Genomic DNA, 21300 nt, shown 5'->3' on the forward strand with positions numbered 1-21300 from the left:
TGTTCTGCAGTTTAATGGTACAGAGACAAACATCAGTGCACCAGCTGAAAACGGACCAGTGAATCAAACAGTCTCATCTCTCACTGCTGGAACTCAATACACATTCACTCTCTACTCTGTGTTTGAGAACGTCAGAAGCAGTGGAGTCAGCATTACTGCAGTCACTGGTCAGTTAATCAATTGATTTAAACTGCAATACAATGTATTCACAAACTACTGATAATAATTCAAGAGTATAATTTGTTACTGTTTTTAACTAGTGAGAAATCAATTTTGAAGAAATTTTGAAACTTACTTTAATTTCTCATTTTTCCATGTAGCTCCTTCAAATGCACAAAATCTCATATCATCAGGACAAAATGAAACCAGCATCACTCTGCAGTGGAATAAAGTCAACAACAATGTCAGCTTTGTTCTCCAGTTTAATGGTACAGAGACAGACATCAGTGCACTAGCTGGAAATGGACCAGTGAATCAAACAGTCTCATCTCTCACTGCTGGAACTCAATACACATTCACTCTCTACTCTGTGTTTGAGAACGTCAGAAGCAGTGGAGTCAGCATTACTGCAGTCACTGGTGAATTAATCAATACATTTAAACAGCAATACAATGTTTCCACAAACTACTGATAATAATTCAAGAGTATAATGTTTTACTGTTTTTAACTAGTGAGAAATTAATTTTGAAGAATTTTTGAAACTTACTTTATTTTCTCATTTTTCCATGTAGCTCCTTCAAATGCACAAAACCTCATATCATCAGGACAAAATGAAACCAGCATCACTCTGCAGTGGAATAAAGTCAACAACAATGTCAGCTTTGTTCTCCAGTTTAATGGTACAGAGACAAGCATCAGTGCACCAGCTGGAAATGGACCAGTGAATCAAACAGTCTCATCTCTCACTGCTGGAACTCAATACACATTCACTCTCTACTCTGTGTTTGAGAACGTCAGAAGCAGTGGAGTCAGCATTACTGCAGTCACTGGTCAGTTAATCAATTGATTTAAACTGCAATACAATGTTTTCACAAACTACTGATAATAATTCAATAATATAATTTCTTATTGGTTTTAACTAGTGAGAAATCAATTTTGAAGAATTTTTGAAACTTACTTTATTTTCTCATTTTTCCATTTAGCTCCTTCAAATGCACAAAACCTCATATCATCAGGACAGAATGAAACCAGCATCACTCTGCAGTGGAATAAAGTCAACAACAATGTCAGCTTTGTTCTCCAGTTTAATGGTACAGAGACAGACATCAGTGCACCAGCTGGAAATGGACCAGTGAATCAAACAGTCTCATCTCTCACTGCTGGAACTCAATACACATTCACTCTCTACTCTGTGTTTGAGAACGTCAGAAGCAGTGGAGTCAGCATTACTGCAGTCACTGGTGAATTAATCAATACATTTAAACTGCAATACAATGTTTTCACAAACTACTGATAATAATTCAAGAGTATAATTTTTTACTCTTTTAACTAGTGAGAAATCAATTTTGAAGAATTTTTGAAACTAACTTTATTTTCTCATTTTTCCATGTAGCTCCTTCAAATGCACAAAACCTCATATCATCAGGACAGAATGAAACCAGCATCACTCTGCAGTGGAATAAAGTCAACAACAATGTCAGCTTTGTTCTCCAGTTTAATGGTACAGAGACAAGCATCAGTGCACCAGCTGGAAATGGACCAGTGAATCAAACAGTCTCATCTCTCACTGCTGGAACTCAATACACATTCACTCTCTACTCTGTGTTTGAGAACGTCAGAAGCAGTGGAGTCAGCATTACTGCAGTCACTGGTCAGTTAATCAATTGATTTAAACTGCAATACAATGTTTTCACAAACTACTGATAATAATTCAAGAGTATAATTTTTTACTCTTTTAACTAGTGAGAAATCAATTTTGAAGAATTTTTGAAACTTACTTTATTTTCTCATTTTTCCATGTAGCTCCTTCAAATGCACAAAACCTCATATCATCAGGACAAAATGAAACCAGCATCACTCTGCAGTGGAATAAAGTCAACAACAATGTCAGCTTTGTTCTGCAGTTTAATGGTACAGAGACAGACATCAGTGCACCAGCTGGAAATGGACCAGTGAATCAAACAGTCTCATCTCTCACTGCTGGAACTAAATACACATTCACTCTCTACTCTGTGTTTGAGAACGTCAGAAGCAGTGGAGTCAGCATTACTGCAGTCACTGGTCAGTTAATCAATTGATTTAAACTGCAATACAATGTTTTCACAAACCACTGATAATAATTCAATAATATAGTGTTTTACTGGTTTTAACTAGTGAGAAATCAATTTTGAAGAATTTTTGAAACTTACTTTATTTTCTCATTTTTCCATTTAGCTCCTTCAAATGCACAAAACCTCATATCATCAGGACAGAATGAAACCAGCATCACTCTGCAGTGGAATAAAGTCAACAACAATGTCAGCTTTGTTCTCCAGTTTAATGGTACAGAGACAAGCATCAGTGCACCAGCTGAAAACGGACCAGTGAATCAAACAGTCTCATCTCTCACTGCTGGAACTCAATACACATTCACTCTGTACTCTGTGTTTGAGAACGTCAGAAGCAGTGGAGTCAGCATTACTGCAGTCACTGGTGAGTTAATCAATCGATTTAAACTGCAATACAATGTTTTCACAAACCACTGATAATAATTCAATAATATAATTTCTTACTGGTTTTAACTAGTGAGAAATCAATTTTGAAGAATTTTTGAAACTTACTTTATTTTCTCATTTTTCCATTTAGCTCCTTCAAATGCACAAAACCTCATATCATCAGGACAAAATGACACCAGCATCACTCTGCAGTGGAATAAAGTCAACAACAATGTCAGCTTTGTTCTGCAGTTTAATGGTACAGAGACAGACATCAGTGCACCAGCTGGAAATGGACCAGTGAATCAAACAGTCTCATCTCTCACTGCTGGAACTAAATACACATTCACTCTCTACTCTGTGTTTGAGAACATCAGAAGCAGTGGAGTCAGCATTACTGCAGTCACTGGTGAATTAATCAATACATTTAAACTGCAATACAATGTTTTCACAAACTACTGATAATAATTCAAGAGTATAATTTTTTACTCTTTTAACTAGTGAGAAATCAATTTTGAATAATTTTCGAAACTTACTTTAATTTCTCATTTTTCCATTTAGCTCCTTCAAATGCACAAAACCTCATATCATCAGGACAAAATGAAACCAGCATCACTCTGCAGTGGAATAAAGTCAACAACAATGTCAGTTTTGTTCTCCAGTTTAATGGTACAGAGACAAACATCAGTGCACCAGCTGGAAATGGACCAGTGAATCAAACAGTCTCATCTCTCACTGCTGGAACTCAATACACATTCACTCTCTACTCTGTGTTTGAGAACGTCAGAAGCAGTGGAGTCAGCATTACTGCAGTCACTGGTGAGTTAATCAATTGATTTAAACTGCAATACAATGTTTTCACAAACTACTGATAATAATTCAAGAGTATAATTTGTTACTGTTTTTAACTAGTGAGAAATCAATTTTGAAGAATTTTCGAAACTTACTTTAATTTCTCATTTTTCCATTTAGCTCCTTCAAATGCACAAAACCTCATATCATCAGGACAAAATGAAACCAGCATCACTCTGCAGTGGAATAAAGTCAACAACAATGTCAGCTTTGTTCTCCAGTTTAATGGTACAGAGACAAGCATCAGTGCACCAGCTGGAAATGGACCAGTGAATCAAACAGTCTCATCTCTCACTGCTGGAACTCAATACACATTCACTCTCTACTCTGTGTTTGAGAACGTCAGAAGCAGTGGAGTCAGCATTACTGCAGTCACTGGTGAGTTAATCAATACATTTAAACTGCAATACAATGTTTTCACAAACTACTGATAATAATTCAAGAGTATAATTAGTTACTGTTTTTAACTAGTGAGAAATCAATTTTGAAGAAATTTTGAAACTTACTTTATTTTCTCATTTTTCCATTTAGCTCCTTCAAATGCACAAAATCTCATATCATCAGGACAAAATGAAACTAGCATCACTCTGCAGTGGAATAAAGTCAACAACAATGTCAGCTTTGTTCTCCAGTTTAATGGTACAGAGACAAACATCAGTGCACCAGCTGAAAATGGACCAGTGAATCAAACAGTCTCATCTCTCACTGCTGGAACTCAATACACATTCACTCTCTACTCTGTGTTTGAGAACGTCAGAAGCAGTGGAGTCAGCATTACAACAGTCACGGGTCAGTTAATCAATTGATTTAAACTGCAATACAATGTATTCACAAACTACTGATAATAATTCAAGAGTATAATTTGTTACTGTTTTTAACTAGTGAGAAATCAATTCTGAAGAAATTTTTTGAATTTACTTTATTTTCTCATTTTTCCATTTAGCTCCTTCAAATGCACAAAACCTCATATCATCAGGACAAAATGAAACCAGCATCACTCTGCAGTGGAATAAAGTCAACAACAATGTCAGCTTTGTTCTCCAGTTTAATGGTACAGAGACAAGCATCAGTGCACCAGCTGGAAATGGACCAGTGAATCAAACAGTCTCATCTCTCACTGCTGGAACTCAATACACATTCACTCTCTACTCTGTGTTTGAGAACGTCAGAAGCAGTGGAGTCAGCATTACAACAGTCACGGGTCAGTTAATCAATTGATTTAAACTGCAATACAATGTATTCACAAACTACTGATAATAATTCAAGAGTATAATTTGTTACTGTTTTTAACTAGTGAGAAATCAATTCTGAAGAAATTTTTTGAATTTACTTTATTTTCTCATTTTTCCATTTAGCTCCTTCAAATGCACAAAACCTCATATCATCAGGACAAAATGAAACCAGCATCACTCTGCAGTGGAATAAAGTCAACAACAATGTCAGCTTTGTTCTCCAGTTTAATGGTACGGAGACAAGCATCAGTGCACCAGCTGGAAATGGACCAGTGAATCAAACAGTCTCATCTCTCACTGCTGGAACTCAATACACATTCACTCTCTACTCTGTGTTTGAGAACGTCAGAAGCAGTGGAGTCAGCATTACTGCAGTCACTGGTCAGTTAATCAATTGATTTAAACTGCAATACAATGTTTTCACAAACTACTGATAATAATTCAAGAGTATAATTTGTTACTGTTTTTAACTAGTGAGAAATCAATTTTGAAGAATTTTTGAAACTTACTTTATTTTCTCATTTTTCCATTTAGCTCCTTCAAATGCACAAAATCTCATATCATCAGGACAAAATGAAACTAGCATCACTCTGCAGTGGAATAAAGTCAACAACAATGTCAGCTTTGTTCTCCAGTTTAATGGTACAGAGACAGACATCAGTGCACCAGCTGGAAATGGACCAGTGAATCAAACAGTCTCATCTCTCACTGCTGGAACTCAATACACATTCACTCTCTACTCTGTGTTTGAGAACGTCAGAAGCAGTGGAGTTAGCATTACTGCAGTCACTGGTCAGTTAATCAATTGATTTAAACTGCAATACAATGTATTCACAAACTACTGATAATAATTCAAGAGTATAATTTGTTACTGTTTTTAACTAGTGAGAAATCAATTTTGAAGAAATTTTTTGAATTTACTTTATTTTCTCATTTTTCCATGTAGCTCCTTCAAATGCACAAAACATCATATCATCAGGACAAAATGAAACCAGCATCACTCTGCAGTGGAATAAAGTCAACAACAATGTCAGCTTTGTTCTCCAGTTTAATGGTACAGAGACAGACATCAGTGCACCAGCTGAAAATGGACCAGTGAATCAAACAGTCTCATCTCTCACTGCTGGAACTCAATACACATTCACTCTCTACTCTGTGTTTGAGAACGTCAGAAGCAGTGGAGTCAGCATTACTGCAGTCACTGGTCAGTTAATCAATTGATTTAAACTGCAATACAATGTATTCACAAACTACTGATAATAATTCAAGAGTATAATTTGTTACTGTTTTTAACTAGTGAGAAATCAATTTTGAACAAATTTTTTAAATTTACTTTATTTTCTCATTTTTCCATTTAGCTCCTTCAAATGCACAAAACCTCATATCATCAGGACAAAATGAAACCAGCATCACTCTGCAGTGGAATAAAGTCAACAACAATGTCAGCTTTGTTCTCCAGTTTAATGGTACAGAGACAAGCATCAGTGCACCAGCTGGAAATGGACCAGTGAATCAAACAGTCTCATCTCTCACTGCTGGAACTCAATACACATTCACTCTCTACTCTGTGTTTGAGAACGTCAGAAGCAGTGGAGTCAGCATTACTGCAGTCACTGGTCAGTTAATCAATTGATTTAAACTGCAATACAATGTTTTCACAAACTACTGATAATAATTCAAGAGTATAATTTGTTACTGTTTTTAACTAGTGAGAAATCAATTTTGAAGAATTTTTGAAACTTACTTTATTTTCTCATTTTTCCATTTAGCTCCTTCAAATGCACAAAACCTCATATCATCAGGACAAAATGAAACCAGCATCACTCTGCAGTGGAATAAAGTCAACAACAATGTCAGCTTTGTTCTCCAGTTTAATGGTACAGAGACAAGCATCAGTGCACCAGCTGGAAATGGACCAGTGAATCAAACAGTCTCATCTCTCACTGCTGGAACTCAATACACATTCACTCTCTACTCTGTGTTTGAGAACGTCAGAAGCAGTGGAGTCAGCATTACTGCAGTCACTGGTGAGTTAATCAATTGATTTAAACTGCAATACAATGTTTTCACAAACTACTGATAATAATTCAAGAGTATAATTTGTTACTGTTTTTAACTAGTGAGAAATCAATTTTGAAGAAATTTTTTGAATTTACTTTATTTTCTCATTTTTCCATGTAGCTCCTTCAAATGCACAAAACATCATATCATCAGGACAAAATGAAACCAGCATCACTCTGCAGTGGAATAAAGTCAACAACAATGTCAGCTTTGTTCTGCAGTTTAATGGTACAGAGACAAACATCAGTGCACCAGCTGGAAATGGACCAGTGAATCAAACAGTCTCATCTCTCACTGCTGGAACTCAATACACATTCACTCTCTACTCTGTGTTTGAGAACGTCAGAAGCAGTGGAGTCAGCATTACTGCAGTCACTGGTGAAATAATCAATTCATTTAAACTGCAATACAATGTTTTCACAAACTACTGATAATAATTCAAGAGTATAATTTGTTACTGTTTTTAACTAGTGAGAAATCAATTTTGAAGAAATTTTTTGAATTTACTTTATTTTCTCATTTTTCCATGTAGCTCCTTCAAATGCACAAAACCTCATATCATCAGGACAAAATGAAACCAGCATCACTCTGCAGTGGAATAAAGTCAACAACAATGTCAGCTTTGTTCTGCAGTTTAATGGTACAGAGACAAGCATCAGTGCACCAGCCGGAAATGGACCAGTGAATCAAACAGTCTCATCTCTCACTGCTGGAACTCAATACACATTCACTCTCTACTCTGTGTTTGAGAACGTCAGAAGCAGTGGAGTCAGCATTACTGCAGTCACTGGTCAGTTAATCAATTGATTTAAACTGCAATACAATGTATTCACAAACTACTGATAATAATTCAAGAGTATAATTTGTTACTGTTTTTAACTAGTGAGAAATCAATTTTGAACAAATTTTTTAAATTTACTTTATTTTCTCATTTTTCCATTTAGCTCCTTCAAATGCACAAAACCTCATATCATCAGGACAAAATGAAACCAGCATCACTCTGCAGTGGAATAAAGTCAACAACAATGTCAGCTTTGTTCTCCAGTTTAATGGTACAGAGACAAGCATCAGTGCACCAGCTGGAAATGGACCAGTGAATCAAACAGTCTCATCTCTCACTGCTGGAACTCAATACACATTCACTCTCTACTCTGTGTTTGAGAACGTCAGAAGCAGTGGAGTCAGCATTACTGCAGTCACTGGTGAAATAATCAATTCATTTAAACTGCAATACAATGTTTTCACAAACTACTGATAATAATTCAAGAGTATAATTTGTTACTGTTTTTAACTAGTGAGAAATCAATTTTGAAGTATTTTCGAAACTTACTTTAATTTCTCATTTTTCCATTTAGCTCCTTCAAATGCACAAAACCTCATATCATCAGGACAAAATGCAACCAGCATCACTCTGCAGTGGAATAAAGTCAACAACAATGTCAGCTTTGTTCTCCAGTTTAATGGTACAGAGACAAACATCAGTGCACCAGCTGGAAATGGACCAGTGAATCAAACAGTCTCATCTCTCACTGCTGGAACTCAATACACATTCACTCTCTACTCTGTGTTTGAGAACGTCAGAAGCAGTGGAGTCAGCATTACTGCAGTCACTGGTGAGTTAATCAATACATTTTAACAGCAATACAATGTTTTCACAAACTACTGATAATAATTCAAGAGTATAATGTTATACTGTTTTTAACTAGTGAGAAATCAATTTTGAAGAATTTATAAAAAAATTACTTTATTTTCTCATTTTTCCATTTAGCTCCTTCAAATGCACAAAACCTCATATCATCTGGACAAAATGAAACCAGCATCACTCTGCAGTGGAATAAAGTCAACAACAATGTCAGCTTTGTTCTCCAGTTTAATGGTACAGAGACAAGCATCAGTGCACCAGCTGGAAATGGACCAGTGAATCAAACAGTCTCATCTCTCACTGCTGGAACTCAATACACATTCACTCTCTACTCTGTGTTTGAGAACGTCAGAAGCAGTGGAGTCAGCATTACTGCAGTCACTGGTGAGTTAATCAATGTTAGTGATATGTTACAACCCAACTTCATCAATGTTTGTTTACAGGAGGAAATGCAAACATAGAAAATGTTAAATGCAGTACATCTTTGAATGACCAATGTAACATTTTAAATCAGTCTCTAGACAATATTTAATGATGTATGAAGGTGCAGTAAATTTGGTTCCACTTAATAATTGATCAAGAGCAGTTAGGGGGCATTAGAAGATTAAACTCAGCCACATATAATGGAAAACATAAATAAATAATTTTCACATGCAAGTTAGAAACAATAACTTTATAACTAGAAAGCGAAAATTTCAGAAGAAATTTTAAGTGTGCCTATGCCGCTGCTATTCAGTGTAGTTTGCCATTCATACAGCTACAGAGAGCAAAACTCAGAAGAGCACCCATTCTCCACCATGAACTATGGTAAAAACAAACACCGCTCACGCTTCACAGATGACAGCTGTAGCTTTTCAACTCACAGCCCGACACACACCCAAAAAACAGCCGAGAGAGCACAGACTACGCCCGAGAGGCGTGATTGCAGGTGCCGCTCAGGTGGGTCCACCTCCCCTGCAGCAGCACTGCAGACCATGCCCCGCCACACACATCAAACACGTAAAATAAATATTTATGCACTTTTGCATTCACTTTTTGTTTTTTGTTATTTTTTACACAGTGTTCTGAATGATGAACAATGGTCTACAGCCAATCTTGTGTATTATTATACAAACTTTGGTTGTAAGATTCAGATAACTATTTAATAAAAGCTAAATATTTTATATGAGAGTAAGAAAGAAAAGTATATCTTTGTGTCCACCTTTCTCTGTTAATGCCCTACCTGGCCCCCTGGCAAAAGCTTTGCTAGATCCGCCCCTGCACAGTTACCAGCTGTCAGCTACACAAAAAAAGGAGCTTGGTGTATATTTGTCTCTCAGAAACAGTTCATAACTTCCCTTCAACTCATTCATGTCACCTAAGGGTAAAGCTGTTTCTCCATCACCAGTTTAGCTCTGATGATTCAGTAAGGACATCTGGTTTGGAACAGCCGTTTTTACAGCTGTGGCTGCAGCAAACATCAGCTGATACTAGAAATTAAAAGCAAATGAATTCTAACAACAGCTGATCAAGCTTAAACGTGCTGCTGTTGTTTAGCGCGATAAACAAACAAGAGAGAAAAGCCGATCATTGATCAGTTTCATGACTGAAGTTTCAACAGGCGAGAGAATGACAAGGGAGGCTCTCATAAAGTTCAACATCGGTAACTTAGCGCGCACACAGCTGTATACAAACTCCGTCGTGCTAGCTAGCACGCAGTACGAGTTATTGTAAGTGATTGAAAAAGTCAGCACAACGAAAATAAACTACACCTAAACTCGGTTTATATCTGACCCAAATAGAGTGCAGGTCATAACTTCTTACCTGAAATTCAGTTCACCTCACGCTCCTGCCTTCGCTTTCCCTGATCCACGATTGACCTCCACGTTAGCAAACACCGGTCGATCGGCGGTAGCCTCACCGCCTTGTATGTCTCGTTCGCGGCATGTCCTTTCTGTCACACACCGGTGGATAGCTGCCCTCTGTTGTAGCTCCACCGCCAAACAACTCAGTTATTTTTTCCACATCGACCAGCATCATCGGCCCAAATAAACGAAAAATAAGTCCAGCTAAGACACAGACCCTTGCCGAGCGATCCGGCGATGAAACAAATTTTAGCCACCTCACTATCAGCCAAGCCTGGGTGGTTTTTCACGAAGGGTCGCTAGCGGCGCTAGCTAGCTAAGCTAGCGGCGCTAGCTAGCTAGCCGGCTATCAGCAACACGTAAGAGAACTGTTGCTAAATAAACTACCCCTAAACTCGGTTTATATCTGACCCAAATAGAGTGCAGGTCATAACTTCTTACCTGAAATTCAGTTCACCTCACGCTCCTGCCTTCGCTTTCCCTGATCCACGATTGACCTCTGCGTTAGCAAACACCGGTCGATCGGCGGTCGCCTGCCCCGCCTCGTATGTCTCGTTCGCGGCATGTCCTTTCTGTCATACACCGGTGGATAGCTGCCCACTGTTGTAGCTCCGCATTATAGCACTACCAAACAACTCAGTTATTTTTTCCACATCCAGCTGTAACTCCGATTCTGTGCGAGCATTTGCGAGAGACCGGGGAGGTGAAACGAGAGAGAGTCCCCTCGCTGTCCACTTGCAGCCAAGTGCGGCAGCTAGCTAGGTAGCCGGCTAGCTGTCAGGCAGGACCGACGTGGTCAGAGCACTGTCGCTAATATGGGATGTCTTGATAAAACAAGCAGATATTTGAAGTTTACACACCTACATTCTCGCCTGAAAATATCTTAAAAGTTGATTTTGTGACCTAGAAACACTAATAAAAGACATATAAAACGAAGTGGTGGCCGCCATTGTTTAACTCGGCAGAGGTGTGCTATGAATTGTGGGATATGGAGTTTTCCACCAAGCATAGAAGCCATTGTGCTTACCGTAACTATTCAATGGTTGCACAACCTTAAAACCTCCAATGGTTCCTGAAAGCAGCGAGGCTGTGCGCGCCATTGATATTGTCGTCATTACGGTATCCAAATAAGGGTAGACAGGCTGTACCACTCCCGGCATACCACTAGAGAGAGCCAACACACCACAAATAAAGTTTGAAATTTGTTTCAATGGGACCAAAAGATGGCGCCAACACACCACAAATGAAGTCTGTTTATTTGGCGCCAAAAGATGAATTGGCCTAAATTTGCACTAAAATATTAATATTTAAAAAACTATAAAAGTCATAAACACCAAAAGTCATAACATAATAGTCCAGCTCCAGCCGCACAAAATGATCTAACATATGTAACCCTAATGTCAAAACTGTTCGGCAGAGGAGCGCGGGAAAATTTTCACTAAAATATTAATATTAAAAAAACTATAAAAGTCATAAACACCAAAAGTCATAGCACACCATTCCAGATCCGGCCGCACAAAATGAGGTAACATATATGAAGCTTGTCTCAAAACTGCGGGGCGAGATTTGCTGCAAAATTTCAGGCGGAAACTGAAGAATAATAATAATAATAATAATAATAAATCCGACGAATAGTAATATGTGTGCCTAGAGGCACACATAATGATGAGCAGTTACTGACAGTCATGGTGCATCAGTACTTTATTGTTGTTCTAGCAGTAAAAATTGGTCCAGTGATGCTTAGTAAGACCTGCTGCTGAAACTAAAAGCTGGTATGTGTAATGCTTGCACAAGAGAAAGCAAACACATTTTAATACTTTGTTAAACAAGTCACTTCACTGGTTATTTTCTCTCTCAGCTCCTTCAAATGCTAAAGGATTCAAATCAACAGGACAAAATGAAACCAGCATCACTCTGCAGTGGAATAAAGTCAACAACAATGTCAGCTTTGTTCTCCAGTTTAATGGTACAGAGACAGACATCAGTGCACCAGCTGGAAATGGACCAGTGAATCAAACAGTCTCATCTCTCACTGCTGGAACTCAATACACATTCACTCTCTACTCTGTGTTTGAGAACGTCAGAAGCAGTGGAGTCAGCATTACTGCAGTCACTGGTGAGTTAATGAACAAAATAATACAATGTAATGTGATCCAGCATTTTCAGGAAAACAGTTACGTAATTTGAATTTAATTTGAAATAATTTTTTTTCCATGTAAAAACACCACTGATTCTGCTTCCTACATCTTAAGGGCCTAGTAAGTATTTGCATTTCTTTAATTTGCTGCACAGTCCTGAATGTTTTCTTTGTGTCTGCAATTATCTCTTTGTGTCATTTGGTCATTTTAGTTTTTGTTTTTTCGTTTTTTTTTTACTTATATGTGTCTGATGGGTTTGGGTCTGGAAATCCATTTGGAAAGCTATGTAAAATATTTTATATTTTATTAACTATCGAACATAGAAACTATATCATATGAACTTATTTTGCATTAATGTTTTGTGAGGCATGCACCAACATGTCTCAAGATTGGTAATTTTGTCTGAAATGCAAAAAAAAAGTGAATAATAATAATAAATAAATAAAATATCGTTCCTGAACATAAAACTTCTAAGACTTTAAATATCTCATTATTGTCATACAGTACATAATATCTTTGAAAAAGTCGCGCAATTTGGAGAAATCTCTCCAAAATCAGTAACCCAATTTCCCTCGGGATGAATAAAGTATCAATCAATCAATCAATCAATCAATGGATGTCCATATTTCATATCTAGCTTTCAGAAATTGTTGTGAACTTATTCTACCCTGCCATCCACAAATGCAGGTTAAAGCTCTATCATGCAAAGACATAGGTAAACACAAAATGCTACTGCCTTCTATTGGCCAAAGCTTATTTAAAATGGACTGAGGCAATGTGAAAACTGTTCCGTGGTCAGTGCTCAGTTCAAAAGTCTGTATCCCTGATGGTATGGGTGCTTTGGTACACTAGTGCCTAGGACATATTGACAGACTCTTGTGAAAGGTAGAGGGGATGTTACACGTTGTTAACCATCAAATTAAAAAAAATTCAATTTAATATCTTTTTTTGAAATCGTACATTTTTTTCCAGGTAAAAGAAGTTATTTTTAATATTGTATTGTGGATAAAATATGGGTTTATGAGATTTGGAAAATAGTGCAATCTGTTTTTATTTGCATTTTAAATAGGGCCCCAACATTTTTGGAATTGGCGTTTAATTTTAAAAACAGAAGCTTGGGAAATAATTCTGATGTCAGGATAAAGCAAGACACAATACTCACTTAAAAAGGTATAAAATGTAAATATAATTGAGAAATTATGAAATAAAAATGTTCTTGGTTAACTCTACTTCAGATAGTTAAATAAAAGAATAATTGTTTAATTTAATTTATAAATAAAAATTTCATAAAATCATAATAACGAGCATCATAGTATTGTTTTATGTACTGAAATGAAAAGTAATACATAGTTATTTTAAAAGAGTACATTATCATTTAAAATGATCGTTTTATTATTTTATGTAAAAATTGTGCTTTTGTATCAACAGACTTTATCATCGGACTGAACGTGAGACTGAAGTCTTTTCCTCAGCTGTCAGACTCAGAAATTCAGGATACATTGGAGGAGGTCAGACTAACCTCTGTTTGATTTTCAGCATCAAGACATTCTTATTTTACTTTCACTCACCCACTGATTTTCCTGTTGTGTGTGCATGTGTTGTTTTTTCCCATCTAGTTCTTCAGAAAAAATGGATTATTGCCACAGATTTTTTCCCTGAAGGTCCTGAAGGTTAAACCATGACACGAGAAGAGAAAAGAAGTGATTGAATGGAAGTGAACAGATCTATGCAGCAAAGAAGAAAAGAACGTTTCTTAAGTGCCTTTCACATTTATTAATTACTTTCCTCAAAAAGGAACCAAAACAAATTAATTGTTTAATTAATAAATACATAAATAAAAAATAGATTTGTTGCTCTTCATCCTGTGTTCTTTAACAGTAAAAGAGATCATTCAGTAATAGCTATGTGAAGTTTTGCTTGCAAGTATTATAATTGTGTTGATGCAAATAAACAAAATTCTGTAGGGATTTATAGTACAACATTATATTTCAAAACCTATTGTCATGTGTGCTGTGTGGCAGGCAGGATGTAGGACCCAGTTGCAGGACTCACGAAACAGAATGAACTTAAAGCGTTTATTGCTGGGAGACTTTCCATAAAAAGTAAACTTCACAAAAAAACTAACCAAAACCTCAAACATGAAAACTAGAAACTAAACTGGACACTTGAATCTAGAAACTAGCAATGGCCTGCTTGAAGCTGACGCTCTGGAGCGTGTGTCACAAAAAAACAACACACTGCGTCAGAAGCACTGTGTCGAGGCTTGATTCGTTTGGCCAGAGTCACGTGAAGCTTCATTTAGAACGTAACTCTTCAGCACCTGGTTCAATGGTTTATAAGGAAGTAAATCATGCATGGGATTTGTGGAGTGTTTTGATGGTGAGAGATAGCAAACCACTGATCATTCTATTGAGAGATATGGAGCCAGCAGCACCTCTGTTGAGGTGATAGTCTGTGGGACCCAGGAAGACCGTATACCTGCATCTCTACCAGTTTCTGTGCACGCCAGCCTCTTCTGTTCCATGTGAGCGGATTTTCTCTAAGGCAGGAGAAATTATCTCCAAAAGAAACAGACTCGGCCATCGCACAGTGGAACAAATTCTCCTCTTAAATAAAAGCCAAACAGGATAACCTTAAGTGCATCATGTTTTTACTTTACAAGTTCATAAGTATTTTCCCTTTCCAGTTCACAATCAATTCCAGGTCAAAAGACAATTGGCCTAATATAATATTATTTATAAACATAGCTGTCCATCTGTCCAGTGATTAATTGCATAAGTTCATGGAGGCAGGACCTCACAGCAGAAGCATACTCCATAATGTGTTTACATTATTATATGTATATTATATGTATTTTTCATCTATTGTATTTACTAACATCAAGAAGTCACAAGCAAAGACAGACCACACCATGCCACATGTTTAAGTAAGGAAAGTTTATTGATCAAATTTATTTATTAAACAAATAGACATAATTTTTCTCCCCCAAAGATACATGTTCAAAGCAACACAAGGGGGACCCAATATCAGACAGAGCTGTGAACTCCACTCTGTAGAGTAGGCAGTCATAATGAAGCAGTACACTTTAATTTGTAGATTCAAGCTGTTCTTCATATTTTTGGCCAGCAGATGTCACCAGAGATAACTGTGTTGAAAAGCTTCAAGTAATGAACCGTTTTTTAACACAAGCTTCAATGCTTCAGAAGGCTTAGTTTAGCCATCACTACTAGAAACTAAGAAACACGAACTAGGAAATTCATGACATGGCAAAGATGGTGGGGAATGAAATATTCTCTCAGTCTTAGGACATGAACACCTTGGATTTTTATAAATGAAATCAATGTTCTGTTCTTGTCAAACTACTTATAAATAGAAGTTAGTAGAGTACAAAAATCTGACCAATGAGAAAGATGCTTTATGAAATGAAACTGCAGCGTCTGAGTTGAAGGAAACTGGACTTCTTATTAAGTTCTTGAAGACATTTCATTTTTCATCCAAAAAGCTTTTTCAGTTCTAAAAAGTGATGGTGAGTTTCAGATGGACACATATGGCGTCATTTACCATTATCTCAAAAAGCATCTGTGTCTTCTAACCAAAATGTGAACGTTTTTACCTTCAAAAGAATGATGTGAATATGTACGTCTGTACTGATGAGCTGGGCCTCCTATGTTGTACTATGCATCTGCAGAGTGGGCTCTCCTATGTAAAGGTCTGAGCACTCCTCACTCAATTGCACAGCGCACACAGTTCAGTTTGTTTTTATGTGTTTTGTCATTAGGATGAAATAGTTTTTGTCTGAGGGTGTTTCCGGGTCACAGAGTACCAGCATGCTACGCTTGAAGAACACTCTTCTGAGTTTCTCCCACGAACTTGCAACATAAAAAACAACAATGTTGTTCTGCCAGTTGTTTGGTTTCTAAGTAGTTTTTTTTCCCCTGAATCTCTTTAGTGTGTGTGTGTGTGTGTGTGTGTGTGTGTGTGTGTGTGTGTGTGTGTGTGTGTGTGTGTGTGTGTGTGTGTGTGTGTGTATTAACTTGTCTTTTATTTTAAATTTTGTTTTGAAGATTTTATTCCTTTAAAATATAATAGGCCAACATAGATTTTTCTCTTTTTTCTCTTTTGTGTTCAGCAAATTCAGTCATGTAATCATGTAATCAAATGTACTATATGAATCAACTCAGCCATTGCCATCGCATCTAAAGCATGCAATGTATCTAAAGGATGCTGAGGATACTTCTGAGGAGGTGAGACTAACTTCTGCTTTTGTTCTTTTTTTCAGTGTCAACATCTATTAATATTCACTTTAACTGAAAATTGACTTTCTGCAGCACCAAGATTTTTTCACTGGGTTTATGGGTGACATTTTTAAAAAGTAGGTCTTCAGACAATCAGTGCTGCAGTTTTCTGAAAATCTTTTCAGCATGTTAAGCTGTGAATCTATTGCATGAGTATGAGAAATGGGTGACAGATAAATCATCCGTGTTCAAAAATATATATATATTTTTTTTAAATCAACATTTAAGGTATGCACAATACAAACACAGCAGCAATACGTCCATACAAAGAACTGCCACACAATACAAAACCAGCAATGCACCTGGTACAGACCTCACTCCTCCCACCCAGGAACAAAATGCAAAGGAGAAAAAAGAGAATGAGAGGGAGAGTCGTGTGGGTGTGCCAACTGCTGAATAGGGAGGACTTTGGCTTCACAACCACAGTGCTAGTATTATGCTTCACTGCCTCAGAGATCAGCTTTCGCATTCAGGAAAGGTAAGAGCAAAAGACGATGAGAGATGAACTAGGTATGACTCAACATTATTTTTTAGATATTTCTGCTCTTGATCTGCTTTGCTTTCTACCAGACAGATAACATACTGTATACTAATATCTGAAGCTGTCAGTTTTTACCCCCTAAGGGAATATGTTTTACTGAAAAGTTTCCACAATGACAAATTACAATGGTTGGAAACGAGGGAGCATGTTAGTATGTCTGTTCAGTATCTCAGGCCCTTTTTTAAAGTTAAGCTTAAAGAGGAAGTCAAAGGCTGAGCTATGTCACCATGCAGCTGGACTTTGTCCAGTGAACTGCTTTGAATTGTTTCAAACCATTGATAAGGAGGTTTGTGCGTCTGGCTCTATGCCAAGTACTTGCAGAGCTGACAATAAGGAAAATGCCTTGAAAAATGACCTTGATCTGCGTTTTAGGTCATTTGTTAGCCTTGTAAATGTCCCAGTGTTACCAATAGTGATTTCTCAGTGACTCAGAAAGTAAATGATTAATGTTTTCTAAGCTCTCTCCTCTCTACTGTTCTTTCTGCAGCTCTGAGGCGATGGCTTCCAATAGTTTTCGTCTGTCAGAGGTGCAGTTTCAGTGTTCCATCTGCCAAGATGTTTTCTCAGAGCCCGTCTCCATCCCCTGCGGTCACAGCTTCTGCTTCACCTGCATCACAACACACTGGGACGTAAGCCGTGCAATTAGCTGCCCCAAATGTCACACAGTCTTTGAAGGCCGCCCTGAGCTTTGTGAAAACTCTTTTGCAAAGGAAATATCAGAGCAGATCCGAGCGAGAAGGCAGAACGGCGTGATTGCAGTGACAGAAAAAGTCATCTATTGCGATGTGTGCACAGGAACAAAAACTAAGGCACTGAAATCATGCCTCACGTGTCTGACTTCGTACTGCGAGATGCACCTGGAGCCTCACCTGAGAGTTGCCACCTTGAAGATTCACAAGCTGATTGAACCTGTGGCAATGCTGCAGAACAGGATGTGTAAAAAGCACCAAAGGCTTTTGGAGCTGTTCTGCAGAAGTGACCAGAGGTGTGTTTGTGTGCTGTGCACCGAAACCGACCACCGCTCACACAAAACGGTCCCAGTTGAACGAGAAAGCCAAGAGAGGAAGGTGTGAACTCCTCCGCAGCACTGAACTCTTGCTAAATTAAATGCTAAACTAAACTCTGGAATAAGACTGTAACTATTTAAAGGTTCTGTCCTCGTTTTAACGTTTAGGCGCAGATGAAGAGGATCGAGGGTGATGTTCAGCAAATGATCCAGGACAGACTGCAGAAAGTGGAGGAGATTAAACGATGTGTGGAGCTCAGCAAAGTGAGTTAACATAAGAGCATAGAATATCTGGGTGTTTAAGCCTCTCAGGCTGTGATTAAAGCACCTAGAAACTAACACCATTCCATAACAATGGACCATGAGCTCAGTTTCATCGTCATTAATATGCAAATTTTTGCGACCACTGACCATCGTAGTTGCTTTTTTACGTAAATGGCCTCCTTGTCTCCCGCTTAAACAGGCATTCCTCCCTGTCCAGGATGTGTTATGTCCTGGACATTGTTAGGCAATGGTGCTGGTTTCAGTCATTATGTAAGTGTCCTGAGACTGATGAACTCACTTAAATGAGTGACAACACAATCTTCAGATGGACATAATCAACTGTCTGGGATTTGTATTATTCTGCTTGAAAGCCACATGTGTTCAAATGGATCTACTGCTGAACCTTTTGCTGCCCTGAGGAAAAATGTGTTTTTGTTTGTATTGCTTAATGCCCTCTATAGGTAAATTCAAAGAGAGACATAGAGAAAAGCGTGCAGGTTTTCTCCGCTCTCATTCGTACCATGGAGAGAAGTCAAGCCGAGCTGGTGGAGATGATCCAGAGGAGGCAGGCAGCAGCAGAGCAGAGGGCAGACAGGCTCGTTGCAGAACTTGAGCTGGAAATCACTGAACTGCAGAGGAGAAGAAGTGAAATGGAGCAGCTTTTTCACACGGATGACCACCTCCATCTCATACAGGTTAGGAATTTAGTTTATTTTCAAGAAGGTGGAGAGGTAGACAGAAAAAACACACGGGAAGCGGCTCCCATTCAGTGGGAGACGGATCATTTGCCATTGTTTTGCTGTTAATTTATCCCGTTTTTTTAATCATCCTACTTTGTATTGTAAATCATTGCTTTTAAAGTAAGTTTTCTCTTCTTTGTGTCAGAGGTTTCCAGCTCTGAGTTCTCTTCCATCTGCCAAATCCTGCTCTGAAATCATCGTCCATGCAGACACCAGTTTGGGGATATTACGGAGAGCAGTGGTCAGCATTGAACAGCAGCTGCAATCAGAGCTGAAAAAACTTTCCATTCAAGGTTCATATCTATTCTGTTTTTTTAATGTATTTATTTTTTGTCAACATCATTACATTAAATGACTGAACAGCTGCTTTCAAACCACATCGCAATCAAAGATCACACATGGGTGGAGTATTTTTGACCGTATGTTCTGATCTTTTTGCAGAGCATGAGAAGATTCAGCAGTATGCAGGTAAGAGTGTTCACTGTTAACTGTCATGAAAGGGAACATTTATATTTCCTGCTTTGACAAAACAGAAAACCACACAAAAAATATTTTCTTATTAGAAATAAGTCCTACATAAACTGTGTCTTCCTACCAGCTGATGTTGAGCTGGACCCCAGGACAGCCAACCCTTGGCTGGTTTTATCAGAGGATGGGAGGCAGGTCTGGGATGGAGATGCTGAACAAAACGTGGCTGACATACCAGAGCGTTTTGACACGGCGCCATGTGTCCTCGCCCTCAAGGTAATTAAAGATGTAGCGGGTTCCCCTTTAAACATTTTGTCTTTTTGTTGCTCTCTGTGATACACGGATAAATGGGCAGTCAGTGATGTGTAGCTCTCTCCTTAAACAGGGATTCACCACAGGAAGGCACTACTGGGAGGTGGATGTCGGAGACAAGACAGCCTGGGATCTAGGTGTAGCTAAAGAATCAGTCAACAGGAAAGGTTTGGTCACACTGTGTCCAGAAGATGGTTATTGGACTATCTGTTTGAGGAAGGGCAGTGAGTACCGGGCATGTGCTGGACAGGCAGAGCTGCTGTGCCTCGCTCAGAGACCACATGTCGTTGGGGTGTTTTTGGATTATGAGGAAGGCAGGGTGTCATTTTACGACGCAGAGACCCAGTCACACATCTATTCTTTCAAATGCGTCCAATTCACCGACGCCATGCTTCCCTTTTTTAACCCTGACATGAGTGACAACGGCAGCAACAAATCACCACTTATCATCCGCCAAGTCAGTGGAATCGATGAAGGCAAGGATTTAGATGACATCACTATATGATGTACGTCGGTCTGGGTTTGTTTTTTTGCATTAAACTGTTCCCTGTTTTGTTATGCATGAAGATATTTTTTAAACATTTAAAAACTGCATGCAAATTGTAAAGTTAGTATTAAATTTTTGAATGAAACTGTTCATAAAATAAATACTCCTTCTTTCTCAATAAATACCTCAAACTCTAGTTGCTTTGCTTAGCAACTGTAAAATAATTATTTCTATATATAGGATATATTGTATTCTGGCTTGTATACTAGAGAATTCATCCTTTTACTTCTATCAGCTGTCAAATCATCAATAAACACTGCTGACTGGGTGCCACAGCAACCATACATGTCCATAACACTGGTCCCACCATATGCTTCTGATCATCAGCTGTTTCTTTCCTTCTCCACACGTTTCTCCTCCCATCATCCTGATACAAGTTCGTCTTGGTTTAATCTGTTTTCTGGCCTTCCCATTCTTGAGTGTAACAGTGATGTAATGTTCTTGTAAATCCTTGTATTTAAAACGACACTGAAAATCTATAACGTACAAATGCAACTTAATGAATTGACTGAATCATCTTCGTATGTCCTTTTCGTTTGTCACGGTATAATAAACCATCAGGCCATGAAACTGCTTGTCAGTCAATTAATTCTTAGCCTCTGAAAATTACTGTAATAAAAGTGACCTTGAGTAAAACCATACTTGTTGTGAGTTTTTCAATCAGCTGCTGTTGGATTTTGTATATGCTTACAGCCTCCACCCACTTATTTATTATCTGCTTCCCT

General features: G+C 38.0%; 1 protein-coding gene across 1 annotated transcript; it reads left to right on the forward strand.

The window, feature by feature from the left end:
• The first annotated feature begins 17684 nt into the window (after positions 1 to 17684).
• Positions 17685 to 21140, forward strand: LOC134619566 (E3 ubiquitin-protein ligase TRIM39-like). Its single transcript, XM_063465465.1, has 7 exons — positions 17685 to 18305; positions 18413 to 18508; positions 18970 to 19203; positions 19394 to 19541; positions 19690 to 19716; positions 19847 to 19992; positions 20102 to 21140. Exons 1-7 carry the CDS (start codon positions 17685 to 17687, stop codon positions 20531 to 20533), a joined length of 1704 nt encoding a protein of 567 aa, XP_063321535.1. The 3' UTR covers positions 20534 to 21140.
• The last annotated feature ends 160 nt before the right edge of the window (positions 21141 to 21300 follow it).

Source organism: Pelmatolapia mariae, linkage group LG3_W (genome assembly GCF_036321145.2).
Source record: "Pelmatolapia mariae isolate MD_Pm_ZW linkage group LG3_W, Pm_UMD_F_2, whole genome shotgun sequence".
NCBI lineage: Eukaryota > Metazoa > Chordata > Actinopteri > Cichliformes > Cichlidae > Pelmatolapia > Pelmatolapia mariae.